The sequence below is a fragment of the Parasteatoda tepidariorum genome, chromosome 7 (genome assembly GCF_043381705.1).
Source record: "Parasteatoda tepidariorum isolate YZ-2023 chromosome 7, CAS_Ptep_4.0, whole genome shotgun sequence".
Lineage (NCBI taxonomy): Eukaryota > Metazoa > Arthropoda > Arachnida > Araneae > Theridiidae > Parasteatoda > Parasteatoda tepidariorum.
This window is the reverse complement of record NC_092210.1, coordinates 59,279,557-59,299,359: the sequence shown is the minus strand read 5'-3', so window position 1 is coordinate 59,299,359 and position 19,803 is coordinate 59,279,557. Positions and strand designations below refer to the sequence as shown.

The 19,803-nt window shown below is 27.8% G+C and overlaps 1 protein-coding gene across 3 annotated transcripts in view; it reads right to left on the bottom strand.

Moving 5' to 3' along the window:
• Window positions 1–1,477: 1,477 nt before the first annotated feature.
• The window catches only part of LOC107439336 (adaptor protein complex 1/2, beta subunit), a 43,324-nt gene continuing 24,998 nt past the window's right edge, over window positions 1,478–19,803 (bottom strand). For all 3 annotated transcript variants that reach the window (XM_016051896.3, XM_016051897.4, XM_016051898.4), the window contains exons 12-20: window positions 18,894–18,996; window positions 13,977–14,332; window positions 13,237–13,450; window positions 11,048–11,167; window positions 10,816–10,961; window positions 9,532–9,661; window positions 5,223–5,394; window positions 2,890–3,044; window positions 1,478–1,688 (exon numbers count right to left, since the gene is read on the bottom strand). In XM_016051896.3, the coding sequence (XP_015907382.1) occupies window positions 1,614–1,688; window positions 2,890–3,044; window positions 5,223–5,394; window positions 9,532–9,661; window positions 10,816–10,961; window positions 11,048–11,167; window positions 13,237–13,450; window positions 13,977–14,332; window positions 18,894–18,996 (1,471 nt within the window). In that variant the 3' untranslated portion in view covers window positions 1,478–1,613. The remainder of the gene's footprint in view (window positions 1,689–2,889; window positions 3,045–5,222; window positions 5,395–9,531; window positions 9,662–10,815; window positions 10,962–11,047; window positions 11,168–13,236; window positions 13,451–13,976; window positions 14,333–18,893; window positions 18,997–19,803) is intronic.

Below are 19,803 nucleotides of genomic sequence, written 5' to 3'. Positions count from 1 at the left end.
ATTTCACTTCGGCACTGTGGTTGGTGCAAGCCAAATGCGGTATTTGTATCGACTGGGATTTGAACCCGGTTTGCCTCATTGGAAAGCGAACGCTTTATCCCATGAGCCCTCACAGCTCATACAAGAGGTATTCTTAGAGACAATTTGTGATATCTCTACCAATATTTTACCTTACGTGGCAGAAACAATTATTTTTTTAACTGTATTTTATACTATTAAAAATAAAACTTTAAGTTCTTTTGTAAGTTGAATGACTAAAACACTTTTTTTAAAAAAAAAAATTCTGATTTATTAATCAACTGCAATAAAACCCAATCTAATATATATAATTCTCTTATGTGGCTCCCAAATTTTGGCTTTATTTCTTTTCCGCCGCTGGCAACGTTTGTTTTGTTTACGTTACTATTTCTCTTACACGGCAACAAAAAAAAAGCCTCATTACAACTCCCTAAATGGCAACGCTAGAAAATCAACCAATGATTGCCGCTAAAAATGTCACAAGCCAAATCTAGCTGAGGTGGCTCAACATATAGCTCTTTTAAAAACGGAAACTGAAATAACCAGAGAGCATCAGCTGCGGCGATCTCATTCTATTAAGCTTGGCAGAAGTGAGTAGTCTTTGTCGATAGATCTCTATTTTAGTATTTTGTCGAAAGCGCTTTTTTTCACGAATTTATATATAACGAATTTATTTGACGATTTTTTATTTAAATCACTAATTATACTATATCACATTTCTAATATGTTTAACAAATTACATGTCATTTATTTGAATTCAAATTTATTTTAATGACTTAGTATTTTCTAAAAAGATGCAATTTTTTTAAAAAGAAAAGTTTTTATATGGATTTTAATGATTGTTTTGTATTCTTAGAATTTTGTGCATTTGCAATGTACCTAAGTTAGTAGCGAGCTTGGTTTGCGAAGCAAACCATATAAAATTGCGTAGCAATTTTCGGGGGTTGGCGAGCGTCAGCGAGCAGGGGGCGCAGCCCACTAGTATTTAATAAAATCAAACATTGAACTAAGATCAATTCAACAATGCGAATAAATATCACTAGGTACCTCGGGGTTGTGAGACCCGTATTTACCTGAAGAAGGTAAAGCCCTTGAGGAATTGTTAATTTAAAAAAAGAAACAGTGTTATAAGAAATTAAAATATTCAATAATTTTTAATGAAATTTTTTTAATTATGTTCTACATTCAATACAAAAAATAAAGTTTTCAAGGAAAATAAAAGGAAAAGATATAAAAATTCTTTTATTAATTGAATAACTGAAAAATTTAAAAAAAAAAATTCTAACTTATTATGTCAATTGCAGGAAAACAGACTAATATTTTAGGGCTTATCCTGCATAATTGGGATAGATTCTGAAGATAATTATTTTCAATTGTTTAAATGTAATAAGAGTATAAAGCACAATGATTTATAGGTGCCAACATGAAATTCCAAAAAATAAATCACATGCACACAAAAGAACTCTATAGATATTTAATTTGGAATGTAACATGAATACACTTAATGAACACTGAACCACATTTAGCTCAATAACTATGAAATAATGTATGAAAACATAACTCAAATTTTATAAGTTCGTTTTTTAGCGTCAACACTAATTACGCAAAATAGAATCATAAGCTTGATGAACAGCACTCGCTACATCCATTGCACGTGACTTCAAAGATAGCTGTAAAAGAAAACATCATTATTATATGTTTTAAATACAAAACAGGCATTAAATAAAGAATTTAGTGGAAGACCATGTTAAATGGCATTTTGAAAATATTATTGACTATGACATAGTCAACAGATAGAATAGAATTTAGTTCAGTCAAACCCTTAAAAGGAAAAAAAAAATTTTTTTCAACGGGAAATGTTATTTTAAATAACTTTCTGAAGTTTCTGCACAAAAGCTGCCCATATTCACGAAAATGTTACTTAACATGTACATACATCCACTAAGATATTCAGTTATAAAATACTGTTTATCATAATTTTTCAAAACAAATAATGCTAATGGACATTTTTTAACAGAATTTTATATTGTGACAAGAAATATATTTAAGTTTCCTAATTCAGTACAAAAAATTGTGTGTTAAAAATACACATATCCATAAGTAGTAATGTCATATAATAAATGTTTACACTGAATATAACAATTTTTCCGCTGCCTTTATTGAAAAATTATAAGTTTTTAATAAAAAAATAACCTTAACATGACAAGATACTTTAAAAAATACATATACTTAACTGTGTCTTTTACTTAATACTGAATATTTTATTCACATAAATTTATTTTTCTGCTTTTTACATTTACATTTCACCTATATTCAGTCGGTCAAACAACTGATAGCCTATTGAATGTAGGTATAAAAAAAAATTCATAAAACAAATGTAACAAAACAGAAAATTAAAGAATAACCACCTTGTATTTAGATTTAAAAAAAGAAAAAAGATGGAAATTTGAATGTTTTTCCCTCATTATAAGACAAAAAAATATTCAATTATTAATGCTATTATAAATTTATGTGTACAAATAGCTTAATAATGAAATCTAAATATGAATGCATGAAGAAAAAATTCAACAGAGTATCTTATCAATATGATTTGATGATGTATCTTATGTATTGTATTTTTTATTGATGTATTATATATTTATTAACTTATTAAAATAGTAAGCTTTAATTTTTTAAGGGCATTTCAGCAATGAGTCTTAACTTTAATGGCTAAGTCAAACAGGCATTAATACTAAATCAATATTTTTTAAACAATTAATTTTCAGATTCATACCAAATATTTAGCTTACAAAGTCACTAGCCACATACTTTTATGGTATAATAAAACATTTAAGTAAATAAATAATCACCAAATTCAAAAATCTAACTTACAGTGAAAGCAGTTACACCAGGCTGTATTTTCATTTCAGCTAAAACCCATATGCCATTTGTTAACTTCAATGACTGATAGAGCATATCTTGACCATCTACATTACGCTTAGCAATAGTAAATATGTTATTATTTTGTAATTTTTGAGACACTTGATCTGAAAGGAAAATAATACTGGTCATTTACAATAAAATAATGTAATTTAAAAATTTAGATTGTCATAAGTTGCATATTTTGATAAAAATAAAAATTAAAAGAAAACACTATTGATATTTTTTTTTGAAGTTATTTTACAATTTAACATGGATAACAAATAAAAATATCAGCAGCTTTAAGTTATAACTTAATTTAAAATAATAAAACAAATTCTGTGTGAGTAAGTACATGTCTGGTAAACTATGCAAGACTTCTTTTTGGGGACATTTGAAAATACTAAGTACAATAATTAGTTCAATTTTTATCGAATTAATTTACCTTTTACTCGATTAAAAAAAATTGATGAAAAATATGTGTTTCCCAAACCAACATCACACACGCCAACTATACGGAAATCATAGTTTCAACTGAACTTTTTAATTGAATTTCTCCCCTTTTTTTCCTCGCTTCATTAAGAAGCTTATTTTGTTTCTTATAAAACTTTCTGTAAATTTTCAATTAAAAACATTTAACTTCATTCACTTTTTAGTTATTTTAACAATAATAGATGTATATTTAGATAATTATCAGATTTTGTTGTTAAAATTACTTACACTAAATATAGTTATATTTGCATAGATTACAAAAAGGTAAATATATGCATGCTTGTTTACTAAGACCAGGGTTGGCAGGTTTTTGACACGTGACAGTTTTTGACAGTTTAAACCATGGTTTAAACCGTCACGTCAAAAACCTCACTGTCAAAAAAGTCGAAAATGTCAAAAACCTATATTCATATGTGAAATTTAATTAATACATAAAATTTATATATTTTTTATAAGGGATAGTGTTTCTAAATATGTTCTAGAAAAAATAAATTTAAAATTTTGAAGAAACACTTATATTTTGAATAGTAACCAAAATCTTGTACTTTTGAAAGCTCACATCTTTTGTAATATTATGTATTCATTTTCATGTGTTATTGAAAATCTGCAGTGATATTATTAAGAAATTTATTTATAACCAAATTTAGTGTATAGTATAGATTATACTAAAAATTAGACATTTTTAAAGATAAACATTAGCAGTTTTGTACATTAGACATCTTCTTTTAAAGAAAAATCTTTTTAATATTCTTTTAAATCTTCTTAATAATCTTTTTAACATAAGACAATACAAATTTAAGTGCTTTCTGTTAAATACACAGAGTAGTTAGTGTCGATTTACAGTATATTCAGCCTATTCATTTACTATGCTGAAAATTTAGTTTATCCAAATACTTGTGAATTTCATTTTGCTGAATACTATATAGTTTTGTTGAATATCTAAATATTCAGCTGTTGAATAATTACTTCTTGCTTTCAAGATATGCATTATTTGTATTCTTAATACAAGTGGAGAAAAAAAAATTAAGAGATAAAAATTGTTTTAAAATGATAAGTGTAATAATTATAAATAAATATAATAAACAATATGAATTATATTTATCATTATTCACAAATATAACTACTTTTAAATTCAAATTAACATACTGGATAATAAAGATATTCGGTATAACATTAAAAATTTTTTTCATACACTTGTATCAAGTTTGTATTTATACAACATAACTTGTAAGTTCCTTATAAATATTAGTTATATGTTCCTTATATGTCAAAAATGCATAGTAATAAACTTTTAATTTTCTTAAGTATCAAAAAAAAAATTTTTTTTTTAAATATAAATATTTAAACAATTTTTGTGCAAAATTTTTCTGCACATGCATTTGAATATAAATTTCTGAGATTTTTAAATCTGTTATTTTACCTTAATTTTAATTAAAAAAATATTTTAAAATCTGCTAATTACCTATAGTATAATTAAATTTCAATCTAATGCATGGCAACTGTTGGTAGTTTTGAAGTTTATATATTTTCTTTGCAAACTTCAGTTTTTGACGGTTTAAACCAGTATTATACCCTTGTCATGTCAAAAACCACTTTTTGACGTCAAAAACCCAACCCTGACTAAGACTATATTTCATTTCATTTATGAAATAATATCGCTTGAGGAATTTATAAGATCTTTAAACCTTAACATAGAACTACTAAATATGTAGTTATCAATTAAAATAAACAAGCTACATTATTATTTTTTTCCAAACATGCATTATAATTGAAACTTTTAAAAGCTATAATTCTCAAACATAATACAAGTATACCTGTGCTTAAAACTATGTTATCTATTGTATATTGAACTTCATTTTGTGCTGGTATATCTTTCCAAGTAGAAAGGAACACTCTTTTATCCATCATGCCATCCTCAGTACAAAACACATGCAACGGGACTAAACAGCTAAAGTAAAATACATCAACATTGTTTTTGATAGCAACCTAAAAATAAGGACAAAGAGAAATTAGTTGTTATAATTATTCGGTATCTTATTTTAATACTTATTTTTACAGATCTGCAGTTTTAAGAAAAATGAAACAAAAACATTTCCTAAAAAGAAAAAACTTTTTTTTAATATGATTGTTCATTTGACCATTCAAAGACAGAATGACATTAATATTTCTTAGTTTGCCACATGAAAAGGAATTCCATATGAATACTAAATTTGAGTATACTTTTTTTTTAAAGAAAAAAAGAATATTATCTTCATCAAAAAACTATATTTATTTAAAACCATCTATTAATATAATAGTTGAATGAATAAAATCATAAAAAAGGAGAAAGTTCTAATTGTATAGAATTACGAATTAATCCTTTGCAGTTTATTAGCGACTAAGAGGTAAGTTAGCATAATGCAACAATTAGTAACCACTTTATACTGTGATCATTTGTTACTATATAAAAAAAATTATATTATGTATTAAAAAATTTTAGTGCTTAGATTTTTTCATTGGCTTGCTGAAAGTTGAATGCAAAGGATTAAGAAAGAAAAAAAGTACAATGCTAAAAAGGTATTACATTATATGCATGCCTTTGAGCCGTGGTGGCTCAGGGGATATAGCGCTCGCCTCCCAATGAGGTGACCCGGATTCGACCCCAGCGATAGCTGGTCAATTCAAATTCTGCACCCAGCTCGCACCGATCAAAATGCTGACGTAAAATATCCTTAGTGGTAGACAAATTATGGGTTCGAGTTCCCTTGCCAATTTTGTGACCAATGGCATGATAACGGCAATATGATCTTCTTTGTGCATTTACAGGATATCTGCTACATTTTAGATTTTCAAATTCATGACTTTCCATGACTAATTCCAAGAATTTTTCATGACTTTACGAAGTAACTATTTTCTCCGACAAAAACACAATAGTAAATTTAAAAAAGCTTCATAATAATACAGTACAGAACCCGTTATCCGGAAATCAGAAAACCGGAAAACCAAAAAACCGGATCGAAATTCGATACATTTTCCCGCTATTTTTTTTAAAAAAAAATTTTTTTTCCTCATAGATTTTAGGATTTTTCTTTCTTTTTTGAAAGATGTTTACCCTAGCATCATTTTGGAAATAATCATTAGTGTATTACTTCGTTTTTTCAAGATTATTTCCAAATTTTTTTTTTTTTTTAGTTGGGTTTAACAATAAAAAAAAAAAAAAGACTTTTGTAGCGATTCAGAAAACCGCAAAAATCAGTTATCCGGAATAGCGATGGTTCCGGATAATCGGTTTCCTACTGTATTAATAGAAATTATAGGTGTAACCAAAACTGTTATACTCTGCATCTTCATATTTATAGATTTTTAATTTAAAAAACAGAGAAAATAAAGATTTGAAGCAATAAAATAGCTCAAAAGTTTTTTTTTTTCTTCTTTTTCCACAAGATTATATTCTAAAGATACTTTTCTTGTTCAAGGGAAAGGAGAGAAATACTTCTGATTTTTCAGTTCTCATTTCAGAATAAAAATAATTCCCCAATCACTGGCTTACTTCAGCTAGAATTTTAAATTGATAAAATAAAAAAATGAATAATAAAAATTCTGAAATCACAGAGGTTTAAAAGATAATTTGTTCTAGAAATAACTTTTTTTTTTTTTTTGAAAGACAATGTGTAAAGAACATGATAAAAACATTTTATATTTTAATGAAATATGACTGAGGGTGGGGAGTTTGTTACAAATTCAGGTATTCGGAACACCAAGAAATTGGGGGAGGGGTAAATTGCAGTTTAATAATTAGATTTTTTGGCGACCTAAATTCATGACTTTCCATGACTTTTTTTTAAAAAAATAGTTAAAATCATGACATTTCATGACAAATTTTGTTGAAGACCAAAATTCATGACTTTCCAGGAGCGCGGATACCTGCATTTACTTCCCAGGCGAGATGATACCCAGCAATCTGAAGCCAGGAGGGCTTCAAGGCACCACCAGGAATTGAACCACAGTTCCTCAAGTGTGAAAGGATATAAATTGTAGTTATTTTCCAACCAAACTAAACCATTTTTCCAGATTGTTGGATATTGGGATAATCCCTCTATTCATCATTTGAAAAATCTTACGATATCTATATAGTGGTTTGGTGTCTATCAAATCTAAATTCAAATGAAGATTGAAACAACTGAATTAATAACTGTGAGATAACAAAACCCTACCATGGCTGCTAAGATGGATAGGAAAAAATCCAGTAGATTTAACAAAATATAAATTTTACGATAAATGTTGCGTAATCTGAATTCAGTGGTACGACATCCCAAAGAGGACCAAGGCCCACTGTGCCCATCCCAGTTTTCTTGACCTTGGGCTCTGATGTGCAGAAGGAGATGTTCTGGTCTGGTGGTCAGCTAAAAGCAGAACTCCCAGTGTTTAGTCCCCAAGCATTTACTCATTAATCGACTTATTTACTCATGGTACTCATTTTATCGACCAAATAAAGGGATGTAAGGCTAAGTCAACCTTGCCCTGCCCGAGGATTGAACCCAAGACCTGTGGCAGGCCAGCGTGAACACCCAGCCACCAGGTGTCATAATTGTTGCATAATGTACTAAATATTTCACAAATAGGGAATTTTAAGGATTTTTATAGTCATCAAAATAGAAAAACTAATATTTACTAGTCATGATTGCCATTAAATACGATTGAAATGTTATGTATTATATTTACTTATTTTGAATAGTGATAAACATTTAATTCATAAAAAATAGTTAAGATTTTTTAATTAAGTTAAAAAGAGAGTTCTGAATAAAAGTAAATTGAACATTTTAGAACAAAAAGAGTTTTAAACTGATTTCTATAAATGAGACTTGCTTCATTATATATTAGTAATATTTATTTAAATATTAAAGTAATATTTATTTAAATATATTAGTAATATTTATATAATATTACTATTTCACTACGGATTTTTTTAGAAAAATTACTCACTTTTAGAGAATTATCTTAAATGTACAAAAACTAGGAGAATTTTTATTATACAAGTAGACCAGGAGAAACTGACAAAATTCAGTAGTCTACTGGGAAATCCAGTACAGTTGGCAGCTATGCCTACTCTACAAGATTTACTGCATTTGCTAAAAAAAAATCCACATAAAAATTTTATAACGTAATAATGTTAATTAAGTTCAATAATTTCAAAAGTTTGAAGCAAGAAATCCTAAGGCTAAACAGGGTTTAATGTGCCTGGGGAAATTTAAATTAATATTAGGATGAAATTTTTTTAAAATTTATAACTGATAGAATATTATAAATAAATAAACCTAGATCCTTTTAACTTGTACTTAACAATTCTTATGCAAAGAAGAAGTTTAATACTAATTTTAATTTGTTCAAGGTACCTTGAACTGAGGAGTCCTGTGCCTGAACTATGTTTTATAAGTAGTGGATGGTTCCCTAGTTTGAACTATCAAATTTTGCAATTTTTACTAGCTTCATTGTTGAAATAAAAAGATATGGATTAAAAATCAAAATTGTTTCTTCAAATTGATTTCTTTTGAAATCAGCATTTATATTTGCATAAAAAATTCCAAACCAAAAAAATCGGAAATATCAGAACAAAAAAGCTGAAAATCAGAATAGCAGCAAAATATTTCTAATCAGGAAACCTATGAACCACAAGATTGCAAACTTCATGAAAGGTAAAAACTGGAAGGAAATTTTTCAATAAAATTGAAAATTTTAAAGTTCTTTATCAATCTTTAAAATTTTCAGCACTTAAATTATCCGTCAATATATAATTCCTTTGCTATACTTTTGGTGGTAACAAAAACCTTAAACATTTTTCTCAATGTTTCATCTTAAGTTACTTTGTTTTGCAGCTTGCTATCGAAGTAAGATTGTACATCTTAATGTAAAAGGTATACAAATAAGAAAAATATTTTTACGTAATGCACAATAGATTTTGGAGCACCAATTAAAATATATCTAATGCCAGGTTCACTATCCATTCATAATTTATACTAGTATTATTTGTTGCTTAATATGAATTAATAAAAATTCATATTCCTTAGGCAAAGAACATCCGGCATAGACAGACTACTTTTATTCCTTTATTAGTGTAAAACATAAATGGAATAAATAAAATAGTACCTGTAAATTTGTTAGTGGATCCATTTTTTGCACAGCACCCAATGTGTTTAGTTGAAGAGTAGCATCTACACTTGTATTTGGCATGAAAGGTGAGGGAACTTGGAGAGCTTTTGCTGGAGCTAAACCAAAGCTAACACAATCATAGGAAAAAAAGTATTATAATATATTATTAGTATAGTAATATATTATAGCATTGCCCTGTGGCAGAATTTTTTCAGGCTTTCTTTGCAAAACTCTCTAGTACTAATATTTTCTGCAAGATACTTTCAATAATAACAAAGATATTGATACAAATTTAAGGTTACAAACAAAAAAAAATCAATATATTTTTTTAATAAGTAATATTTTTTTATTCTAATATCATAGACAATATTCAAGCATTTTGTTGGGGGGCTTTATCGCATTTTGCAAATCATCATCACATTACAAAAATAATTAAATATTATGAAATCTATGGCAGTAATTACCAAAAAACAGATAGACAACTAAATCAGGCGAATTGGACTCTTCAGAAAGAGGTTACTCAAATGCATGTCTCGTTTCAAGATTTAATTGTTGTAATAAATAATATCGTATAAAAATATCAGGTTTTAAAACCTATGTGGAAATCAAAAGCAATATTTGTTAAAAAAAAACGATAGAATCAATGCGCAATTCGACTTTCCAATATAGACTGAAATATATCGGGATATCTAAAAGACCACATGAAAATCAGTGTTAATAACTGTTCAAATACAATCAAAATGGATTTACGATATCGGCATAAATTGAGCGCTTAAAAAAGTCATTTATATGCGCGATTCAAATTTTACATTCAAATTTCAGCAGAAAAGCAAACCAAATTTTTTTACTTCCCAAAAGAAAAATCTCTCTGCAAGAACTGTAAAGTTCTGCGACGATGTCGTCATGATTCTGCCACAGGGTAGTATTGTATAAAGATCTATTGCATAAAGATCTATTAATTTTCCAATTTTTAAAAAATTTGAAAACATTTTCAGAAATTAAATTTATGAAAGCTCAGGAACTACTTAAAAATAGAAATTCACAAGTGGTTACTGAAGTGATTTCACATCTGGACTGTTCAACCCCACAATTTGAAAAGAAAATCTAATACAATTTGAAATAATAAATGGATAACCAGTTTGAAAAATTTGTTTTTACTATTCTAATATCCAACAACTTTTAAAAGTATAACTAATACTACATTAAAATATTATTGATCCGAGCGATCAATAAATATTGCTCATTAATGATATTAATATTAACACCAAACATTTGGATTACCTATTTTTATTAAATTGTATTGCAAATCCTGCCATAGCCTGCATGGCTTTGTTATAAAAAGTCATTTCCATTAATACTTCTTTGTTTTTAACAGTGAAAGTGCCAGCAATTTCTAATCCTTTTCCTCTAGCAGCAGGTAACCAGACCTAAAAATGCAAAAATATTTTGAACATTACTAATATGTGAAATATATTATAAGAGTACATGAAATTAAATTTTCGCATTATAATACCTGTTTTGGAGGAGTATAGAATGAAGGAGCCTGCCCAACATTAAAAATATCATCTAACAGGCCAGCAGCACCAACATTTGGCTGAGGTGTAGTAGTTTCTGTTGTTCCAATCTCACCCAACTAAAAATGTACAAAAATATTTCAAAAGGTAAAAGAATGCTTCATAATTCCTTTAAGTAAAACATTCAACAAGCCAAAATTAATTTTTTCCGGGAAAGTTATATGAAAAACAAATCAAATACAAGAATTTTATAAATTAAAGGAGAGTCTAATAATATAGAAAAATAGACAAACTTTAAAGATAATGATTGAAGTATTACTCAAACTAAGAACAGATTCATAACTATAGGACAATTTCTGTATTTAGGTATGTCATATTTGTAAATTTTAAAATCACATAACTCAGTTTAAAAAGTATGAGCAATTCTAATACTTTTTCTCAAAATAAGTTTTGGTGTCATTTACACTTGCACCAATTTTTAGAGATTGTCATTAATTTATATACATATATATATATATATATACAGTCAGACCTCGATATAAGGTCATCCGCATATAAGGTCGGCCTGCATATAAGGTCACTTTCCGAAGTCCCGGCTCACTGAATAGGAATTCTTTGTTACAGATTATCGGATATATGGTCAAGTTTTAAAAATTGCTATCGCTTATAAGGTCATTTTTATCTGAGGCGAGGGAAGCTCTTTTCTAACTAAAGCCTATTTAACTTCCTTACAAGGCAATTACTCCTCTCGAGTTCTAGGAAAATGTTGCAGTCAACAAACAAGCTACAATTTCTGAAATTGTTTCTCAAGTTGTGGACACTGAGGACAATGACAGTGGTCCTGAGACAGTAGCTGTAACCCAAGTGGAAGTTTTCAATGCAATAAATGTGAGACGAAATTTTTTTACAATCCATAAGGGAGCTGAGGAACATTTTGAGAAGTTACGAAATCTATAAAACATTGGTAGAAAAATGAGACCAAAAACGAGACAGACCTGCATAAATGATTATTTTAAATAAGGTAAGATGTAATGAATGTATGTACACTTTGAGGAAATTTGTAAACAGCTTTATTTTAAATTAAATTTTTTTTTAAAATCTAACTTTCTTTAATTCTTTACAAATTCTGTTAAAATTTATTGACTTAAATATTTAATTCATGGCTGATCGTTTTCGTTCGTATTACCATTTTTAAAAAATCCTAATGTGTACTATTTACGTGCTTAATTACGAACTGCTAATGAATCGGTTAAAAGGTCACCCCGCTTATAAGGTCACTTTTGTAATGTCCCTTAGGGTGACCTTATATCGAGGTCAGACTGTGTATATGTATATATATATTTTATATGTATATATATATATATATAAAAAATTAGAAAAATTAGAAAATAGAAAAAATTAAAAACTTAGTGTTACAGACATGTTGTGTCTTTAACAGCTAATTTTACTTTTTTAAGATTTTTAAACATCTTAAAGTTTCTAAGCATGGGAGTAAAAATACTTATTTTCAAAAAAATTATTAGAACTGCTCAAATTTTTTTTTAACTTAGTTACAAGTTTAAAGTCTGTAAATACTACATTTGTAAATGGTGGAATCTTCCTACACTGCAATAATAAACTTTAAACAATTTTATATTTTATGCACAATATTTTTCAACTTCAAATGTGTAAAGGCCCTATTATCTTCAACAATTCTGATGCAATTATATGTCAAAAGCTATATTAAAATAGCCATCAATTATATTATCAATTTAGCTATTTTATATTCCCTACCTAATCATCATATTTATAAGTCATATAATTTCTTTTCAAAATTATCTTTTAGTTTCAAACTTCTTGATACAATTCAAAAATTGTCATCTAGAATAAATTTTTTAATTTCTTAAATTGATGAAATTCATTAATTTGTAATATATATTAGCTATAAGTGAATAATATTTATTTCATATATTTTTTATTAAAATACCTGGAAAAAAATTTCATAGAAAAAGACAAGGTTTTAAAAAACTTATTGAACGGTGAGTTAATAAAGGAAAAAGTGAACATGGAGCCCATGAACTTCTTAATCTGATTAAACAATAACGTTCAATATTTAAATGTATACTTATTTAACAGTCACTTTTATTAACTGTGCAGTTTTCTTTCAATGAAATAAAAAGATAGTATTTAATTAGCCTTCAATACTTACAAAGCTGTCAAGACCACCTCCTAGTAAATCTACAGCAGAACTTGGTGGAGCTGCTGCAGCAACTGGAACAGAAGGAGGTACAGCTGCAACTGGAGGCGCATTCAGATCAATGCTCAAGAGGTCACCAATTAAACTCTCACCGGTAGGAATAACAGCTGGTTGTTCTGGCACAGCAAGAGGACTACCAGTTGTGTGTTCCTCAGTGGAGCCAAGACTACAATAAGGAATGTGTGGGAAAACAAAAAGTAAAGATTTGTAAGAAAAGCACAAAACTTTACAAATAGAAAAAAACTGAATATAGATTGTTAAACTATCATAATAAATTCCCAACTGAAACAATGGGTAATTTTTTCACACCTTAGTGCAAATGTTTCTAAGAACTTGGTCAGATAGTTGATAGACAAAGTTTGAAGATGTTGCAGGTTGTTTTACAGAAAATAAAAAAAGTTGGTTTTTCTTTCTTAAATTTAAAAAAGAAATCAAAAAAAGTGGTTTAAATATTTTAAAAATAAATAGCCCATAATTTGAAACTTTTTTCCATACATAATTTTTTCCTTTGTTCTTTTTGTTCTTGAATTTTGAGTGCAAACAGAATTATTTAATCAATGCAGACTAAATGACAATTTGCTCAGGGCACAAAGCAAGTTTTGAATATATTTAGACCACAAAAAAAGGTATATTAATAAAAAACAATCTAAATAAATTAATAAGCCAAAATGTAAAAATATATGATAACGTACGAATTTTGTCTTGGCGGCAGAGATTTTCGAAGGCCTAGTCTGCCTTCAACAAATGCAGATGGAGGTTTATGATACACTGATGCTAAACTACTGATGTGACATATAAGTTCATCTAATAAAGTAGGTTCAAGTAAATCTGTTTCTTCAGATATTAAAGGTTTTTCAGCAAGAACAACTTCTTTGGCTGCAGCAGGATCTGTAGACAAGAGGCGCCAATAAATGAATCCACGATCTCTCAAATCCGGATTGTCACTGTCTTGAGTGGCTAAGCTTAAAACTTGTTGTACTAATTCTTGAGTTTCAGTTGGCCGCTTTAAGAACAACTTAACAATAGCAGTCAAAAGTTGAAGTTGCACCTAGAGATACAAAATCAATATTCATAATAGTTTTAAATTATATACACAACACAAAATATTAATTAAACATCAGAAACTGAAATGTTATAAAATATACTAGGGTTTACTACCCTTGCTCACTATCACTTTTACTCACTATCACTTTACAAAAGAGCTTTTGGATGCAGACTTGGATCCTTAAATGCAGACTCTCTGTGATTGCACATCATATACTAAAACAGGGTAGTCTAGGATTCTTGTTTAAACAATATGCATGCACAGTGCAAAATTGTCTAGCAATTCAACAGTTGCAAACTTGCAAGTATTTATTGTTGAAAGTAAATACACAAATAGTTCAAATAAATAGTGAAATTTCTCTTAATAGTAAAAATATACACGAATTATCAAGCAAATTTGAATTTTATTAAATTTAATTAGTATCAAAATTTAGCATAATTTATTACAAATTCCTTTATAGTAGTCAATAAAAAAAAAGATAATTAACACTTATGAATAGCACTTACTACGATGTTCTCACGCTTTTTATTTTCTTTAGTAAAGGCTACATGTTGAAATTGCAGAAAATTTCGTATTTTGAATTGGGAAGGGTTTATGTTCAGAGACTATATAAGATGCGCAAGTCTGAAAATGAACATAGCATGTGATAAGCGAATCTTCATATGATCTTATTTTGATTGATTGTTGTTTGAATGTTGTTGTGGTGGGAGAGCTTGCATGTGTCTGAAACCTTATGAGCTATGCTGGTATGAGCTAGCCTAGCAACTGGTAGAACTTTTCAAGTCAGACAGGTCATTGATGAGGCACCAGATGAAGAGTAACTCCCTGGTTCTCTGAGTGTGCGAGACCAACAACCTCACCCAGTTGAAAAAATAAATTACCAGAAAATTCAAATAGTGAAAACTGAACTGATCTCCCTTAGACAACATGGAATGAAAAAGAAACCGAGTCTAAAACACTTGGAATGTACTTGTAATTTACACAAGTAGGGCATTGAAAAATGTAACAGATGAATTTGCAAAATATAAATTAAACATTCTAGCAATGTAGAATGTTAGATGGCTAGGGAAAAATAAACCAGACAAGAAAACGTGTATATATTATAGCTGGAAAAAAATATCTTTTTGTTATGGACTTTAAGTGCAAAAATAAGACTTAGTAAAATAGATTTTGAGCCCATCAATGGATAAATGCGGAAAAAACATATTAAAGTCAAACCACAAAACATTAGCATAAGTGCACATGCTCCTACTGAGGAGAGAGCTAAAACAAAAAAAAATGTACGACAAACTTGAAAGAATATTTCGCTATTATTACAGTAGAGGTGCACAACCTGCGGCCCGCGGGCCAAATGCGGCCCTTCGACTACTGAAGTGCGGCCCGCGAGAGCTTCTAAACACAATAAAAAAAAATTTAAAAAATGGCAATTTTTAATCGCACTTTTAAGTCATCACGTTTTGACACAATCAATTTTAACAGATTCCTTAGTAAATGTACGTTTAACGCGCTTTCTTGAAGCCGAATTTATCGTAAATATAAATGATTTTTTTTAAACAGTTATTTTTGCTTTTCTACGTAATTTTGAAAATTCCAAATTTTTATTGCGACGCGAGTTTCAGATCGAAAATTTAAATAATCACTTTTTGTGCACTTTATTTGTGACTGAGAATAATATTTCGTGGAAAAACGCATTCATAAATTAACTCTAAAAAATAAGGCTAATCGAGAACGTTTTTGAAAATGTCGAAAAGCGAAACAGAGAACATAAAAATCAATCTTAATTTTTGAAAAATTTTCTTAAAGCTGAACATCTCAGTTTTTCAATTACCAGAAAAAGCCAAGAAAAAAGAATTAAGTCAACAGAAATGCTATTAAAATTACTGAGTTATAATGAAAACGTCTGAAAAAAGTTTTTTTTTTTATTTAAAGAAAATAAAAAGATAGAAAAAATGTTCTTTATGTAGTTCAAAAATGTAGTTAAGTGAAAATCTTATGCCGAAAATCTCAATTTAAATTTTTCTCATTGCCATAATTTTAGAAGAAAAAAAATTGCTATAAAATAAATTTTATTTGTAACTTTATTTTTTAAAAAATGCTCAGTCATAATAAGAATGCCTAAAAAAAGAAAAACAGAAAAAACAAATTTTTCTCAGTTCCTGAAACAAAACTTTAATACTGAAAATCACACTTTTCTATATAAGTAATGTCTATACAAATTCAGTAATAAAAAAAACTTAGAAAAATACATTTCTAAAAAATATTCTGCCAAATACTCGTTACATCCCTCCTTAATTTAAATGCAATGTTATTGTAACTTGAGAAATTCATAAAATGGCGGAAAATGTGAATTTTTAAACTACTCACTGTTTGTAGTTTAGATTTCAATTTTTTGTTGTTTAAGTGAACTTTTTCGGTAAAAAAAAGGAAAATGTTTACGATATAAAAAATCTAATAATTAATAAAATAAAATAATAAAGTACATTACAAAATAAGCATTGAATTTTATTTTGAACTATCTCTGTTTTGTTTTTATTTTAGGCTTTTGTTTAAAACCTATAAATTTTCTTCAATTAAAATATTTAATTTGAATTTATATTACTTAATTACGACTAAACTTTTTCCTACTTTCCTTCAGTGGGAATTGCAGTTTTTTTTAATTTATTAGAATTTAATTCTAAAATGAGTTTTCATATTGCATGATATGATAAAAAAAAAATTTTCTTTTCTTCAATGCTTATTTATTTTGATAAATCTATTGTTCATATGATAGCAATAGCAAGTCTTTTTTATTGATAAAAAAATGGAACTATAATGTTTAAATAAACATTATTACATTTGTCATTAACATGTCTAAATACATGTGCGGCCCTTCGTTAGCCAACCTGCTGTGCAAGTGGCCCTTCACTCAAAAAGGTTGTGCACTCCTATATTACAGTAACATACTTTATTTTATAAGTTATTTTTCAATGCAATTACTTCATTATCCTAACCACCAGGGTAATAGCCTTTTATAAATTATAGCCTTAGGAGATTCGTGGTAGTCTTCTTGTGAACGAAATGTCCATTCTATTTATCCTGAACATAAAAAGTGGCAGAAAGAAAAAAAATTGTAGACTAAATAATCACTAACTTATTTCATATCATATTTTGTTGCTGGATAAAGAAAATATATATTTTTCATGCATATTTATTGTTAGATATGAAAAACCTTGGAGATATTTACATAAAATCTTCAGATTCACTATGAAAGTATGATTCATATTTTTAGTTAAAATTTTGGAAAACTACTAATACGTAAATTTGTAACTAAAATGTTAAGGTACTTTTAGTTTATATGCAGTAAATATTTTTTATAGCAATAAATCTTTTAAAAAATCTAATAAAAAATTTTTGCAAAACCATATTGTTCAACTTATTCTATTTAAAATATCATCACAGAAGAGTCATTATATTACAGCTAGGAAAATATATTACCTGCATAAACAGTTATAAATATTCAACATCATTTAATTTTAAAAACACTCCATTTAAAACAATATTTATGTATGCAACACTTTCTCCTTAGAAGGAGGTATAAGTAAAAATTTAATAGAACATGCAATTACAATAATCACTTTAATCTGAAAACAATATAAAAGAAAATAAAGAGAATTCTCAACTTTTAGTGATAATAAAATAATTTATGTATAGTGAAAATGTTTGCATAGTATCGAATTATTTAATTGCTTGACAAAGAATGAGATAACACATCAAACGTCATAGCAACTACTGACTTTCACTCTTTGGAGACTCAGGAAATTGTATGCAGCTATTGCTATGATTGTAATAAAATTACTACATAAAACTACATTTTCATTATAAATTACTTACTGAAAGTCACAAAAATTTAATACACACAATCTTGCGTGTGCACGTGATTGCTTTATGCCAATCAGAATAAAGCTTTCTCCTTTCTCTTTATCTGGGATTACGACATTCACATTGAATGAGGTTTCAGGACCTCTGATAGCTGTCGGGGAAGTATGATAAACTGATTGATGAAATATAATGGGTCCTCTTTTTCTATCAATGACAATCGGAGGAACGGCAGTCTTATTCAGTGTAAATGCCCAAGTAAATATACTTCATATTTCACAATTCCTTGCCATGGAATGTGTGAATATTTCAAGAAACAAGTTAGACGTCTATGTGCATGACAACATTTGTTTAAGATTTAGGGACAATTCTAGTGATGTCCTTTGGGTGAATTCAAGTTATAGTAAAATTATTTCATTCACTTTGCACACTATTTAACATAGAATTATTACCATCCTCTGTTTGCCCCAAGTAAAGCTTTGAGTAAAAAGGACAGGTTTCTTTTAATTTTACCTATTTATAGTTTATCAAAGTCATTTTAAGTTTCACAGTTTTAATCAACTGTGTTGAAAAGGCAATTGTACTAAGCATATGGAAAAATAGATTACTTGATATGGTAAAGTTTTATTTTTAAAATAGAAATAAAATTCTATTTAAAACTTTTCATCTAAAACTTCTTTTCTCAGAAAAACTTGGAAATATTCAGTACCTGAGTATTTTCATCATGAAAACCTTCCAAAAAGCTCTCCAAGAGCTCATCAGCATTATCAATTCTTTCAGCATATTCTCCAATAATCCAAATCATGGATGCTCTAAAACATAAAATGCAAATATTAAATTATTTAGGTGTGACATTACTTAATACCAAACACTATAGGTAATGAGACTCCTATTTAGATTTAATAACTAAAAAAGAGATTTTCATAAAATAAAACTTTTTGATGTTCCCTCTTTTTCTTGATCTCAAAATTTTTCCTTATATTGCTTATTCATACACTTACAACTAATTTAGGTAATTTTAAATCAATAAGAATTCATTTGAATTGCACATGGTCATACAGCTCAAATTAATACATTCCAATATTATTTCACAGATCAGGATAGCTCTACACACTGAAAACTAGCCAAATACGAGGGGGGGGAAATATCACATAAATTGTGCTCTTATCATAAAATCAAAGGTAGAACATAAAAATTTCAAGTCATTCTTTTGAAAGCAGAACATAATTATTAATTTCACATATGATACAAAAAAAAAAACATGGTTTTTGATGAAAATTTATATTTAATTATAATATAATAAATAGTTCCAGTTGAAAAAATTCAATATATAGTATATGAGTTAACACTTTGCAAAACTTTAGAGTGATAAGTTCAAAATTACATAATTATGGTTCTTAATTAAAGATGAAATACATAATATAAATTTATAAAAACTATTAATTTTTATTAGCTAAATAATCTGCTCAATAGTGAAGGCAAATGAATAATTTTGAGAGTATGTACTAGTAAGTAATTATGCTTATTTTGTTTGAAAAATTTGTGATTTGACATTGCCTTGCATTTTGTGATATGGGCTATTCCACGGTAACTTACGTTACATTCACATAAACTTTATT